Source organism: Volvox carteri (genome assembly GCF_000143455.1).
Source record: "Volvox carteri f. nagariensis unplaced genomic scaffold VOLCAscaffold_99, whole genome shotgun sequence".
In the NCBI taxonomy this organism is placed as follows: Eukaryota; Viridiplantae; Chlorophyta; class Chlorophyceae; order Chlamydomonadales; family Volvocaceae; genus Volvox; species Volvox carteri.
This window is the reverse complement of record NW_003307642.1, coordinates 54,310-56,961: the sequence shown is the minus strand read 5'-3', so window position 1 is coordinate 56,961 and position 2,652 is coordinate 54,310. Positions and strand designations below refer to the sequence as shown.

The 2,652-nt window shown below is 57.2% G+C and overlaps 1 protein-coding gene across 1 annotated transcript in view; it reads left to right on the top strand.

The window, feature by feature from the left end:
• The window catches only part of VOLCADRAFT_69736 (uncharacterized protein), a gene marked incomplete at both ends in the record, with an annotated part of 8,481 nt that overhangs the window by 4,567 nt on the left and 1,262 nt on the right, over positions 1 to 2,652 (top strand). Inside the window, 6 exons of the mRNA XM_002958589.1 lie at positions 15 to 217; positions 517 to 640; positions 1,055 to 1,238; positions 1,288 to 1,357; positions 1,520 to 1,672; positions 2,124 to 2,339. Of these exons, the coding sequence (XP_002958635.1) occupies positions 15 to 217; positions 517 to 640; positions 1,055 to 1,238; positions 1,288 to 1,357; positions 1,520 to 1,672; positions 2,124 to 2,339 (950 nt within the window). The remainder of the gene's footprint in view (positions 1 to 14; positions 218 to 516; positions 641 to 1,054; positions 1,239 to 1,287; positions 1,358 to 1,519; positions 1,673 to 2,123; positions 2,340 to 2,652) is intronic.

Below are 2,652 nucleotides of genomic sequence, written 5' to 3'. Positions count from 1 at the left end.
CGCCGCCTCCGCAGTCGCTGCCGGCGAGCTTGTGTTTGCGGAGTTCAGTCCGCTGCCGCTGCTGCCGTACAGCGGTCAGCCGTGCCTGGAGCTGTCCACGTTCGACGACGCGCTTGACGAGTTTTATTCCAAGATTGAAGGCCAGCGCGCGGGCATTGCCCGGGCGGATGCGGAGCGGGCGGCGCTGTCCAAATTAGACAAAATAAAGTTGGATCAGGTTTGTGTGTGTGTGTGTGAGTATGTGTGTGCGTGTGTGTGTGTGTGTGCGTGTGTGTGTGTGTGTCTGGAGCGGGATGAGGGAGAGGGGTGTTGTGGTGGGAGACGGGAAGGGGAGGGGGGAAACCCAGGGGGAACAGACACGCTTCCCGGGGTTTTGTGAAGGTGGGGGAGGAGGAGGACTCTGGGTTTTCTTCCCCCCCCCCTTTCCCCCTTCCTTTGCTCGCGCCCTTGCTCTCCGCCTTTAACCCCTCCCCTCCCCCCTTCTCCCCCGCCTCCCACACATGCACTGCCAATCAGGGCACTCGCGCCGAGGCCCTGCTCCGCCAAGCCGAAGAGTGCGAGCTCAAGGCCCAACTCATCACGTACAACTTGGAGATGGTGGATGCCGTACTGCTGGCGGTGAATCAAATGCTGGCGACAGGTATGTGTATGTGTATGTGTATGTGTATGTGTATGTGGGGGGGGAAGGTGTGCTTGCGCAGGGTATACCTACGTGTGTGTGTGTGTGCATGTCGGCATGTGTGTCGTACAGGGGACTGCGGTCCGGGGCATACGGGCGACAAGTACGGAGCTGGCCCCTGTCAATTGCCGTACTTGATATTCCGTGGTGTCGTATCAAACACGGGCCTCCCCCCTCAAGCAAGATTAGGGGCATGAGACTGTACAACCCGTGCACACTCCGGGTAGTACGACACACACCGTCTTCCCCAATCGCCGCGTCCATTCAAGACCGAACTTCCTAACCGCCCGCAAGTACGCCGTACAACTGTCAACCAACTTCTAACCATTGACAAACATTGGACTAACCAACGAACTGCTAACCACCCACCATCAGGCATGGACTGGTCTGCCCTGGCGGACCTGGTCCGTAACGAGCGGAGGGCGGGCAACCCCGTGGCCGCGCTGATCGCCTCCCTGGAGCTGGAGAACAACCGGGTTTCCGTACTGCTGGCAAACACACTGGACGACACGGGGGAGGAGGGGGAGGAGGAGGCCATGACAAGGAAGGCGGTCAAGGTGTGTTCGTGTGTTGTGTTTGTGTGTGTGTGAGTATCTTGCACGTACGAGTGCAAGTGAAGAATGTTTCCCGCAACACACACAGAGACACACACAGAGGCACACACACACACACATACTCGTGACATGATTGAACCTGATCACACATCGTCTGAACTTTGACCAGCGCCACGAACACATCTGATTAATGAAATAATGGGAAATTATTAATTAAATAAATGATTAATTATTAAATTATAAATGCGACAGATAAATAAATACCACCGCGCAAACACACACCCAGGTCTTCGTGGACCTGTCTCTATCCGCCGCCGCCAACGCCTCCACCTACTTCGAGGCGCGGCGGCGTCACCTCGCTAAACATGCCAAGACGCTGGCGGCGAATGAGGCAGCCCTGGCGGCGGCCGAGAAGAAGGTGGAGGCGCAACTGAAGCAGGTAGGTGCGCGGGTATGTGTGTGTGTACGTTTGTGTGTGTATGTATGTATGTGTATGTGCGTGTGTGCGTCTGTGTGTGTGCTGATGGTGGTGGGGAGTTAGGGGGTTTGTATTGGCTTCACCATGAATGGGGGTATTTTGGGGGAGGGGAGAAAGGAGGGTTGCGGGGAAGAGGGAGAGTGAAAGGGGTGCTGGTGTTGGTGGGGGTTGTTGGTTGTTGGTTGACGGTTGACGTCAGAAGTCGGGTTGGAGCCCCCGTGCAGAAGACATCCCGAGGGCTTCTGTCTCATTTCCGGCGTACACAGTTAACACGTACGGCGCGGGCAAAACACATACACGCACACACACACACACGTGCGCGCACACCATTTTAACAACTGCACAACCCCGGTAAGCCCCGGGCTCCGCCTTTTTCCCACACACCGACATACATACACGCACACACGCGCAGGTTCGTGCCGCCCCGCCCGCTCTTCAACCTGTACGGAAGCCCATGTGGTTCGAGCGCTTCCACTGGTTCATATCCAGCGAAAACTATTTGGTGGTTTCGGGGCGAGATGCGCAACAGAACGAGTTGCTGGTGAAGCGGTACTTCCGTAAGGGGGACGTGTACGTACATGCGGAGCTACATGGTACGACAATATGTGTACGGTGGCGTTCGGGTGGGGTACGGCAAGGGTGCGGTCACTAGTGCACTGGGACAAGTTCTGGTCACAAACACACGTGAAAGGGCTAGAACTGGGGTAGTACGGCAGGTGTACGGCGGGCATGCCTAACGGAGCGTTGGGTGCTTGGAGTGGCGGAGGACTTTGCAGTGTGTCCGTGTCCGTGTCCGGGGGTTTGGGGTTTGGCTTTGCTGTTGGAGAAAGTTGGGGAGAATGTTTGGAAAGGGGGTGTACGACGTGTATTTCACCCGGGAACTCTCCCACCCCCCACCCCCCACCCAAAAAATAGAACACCCGCACCCCCCCCCCCCCCCC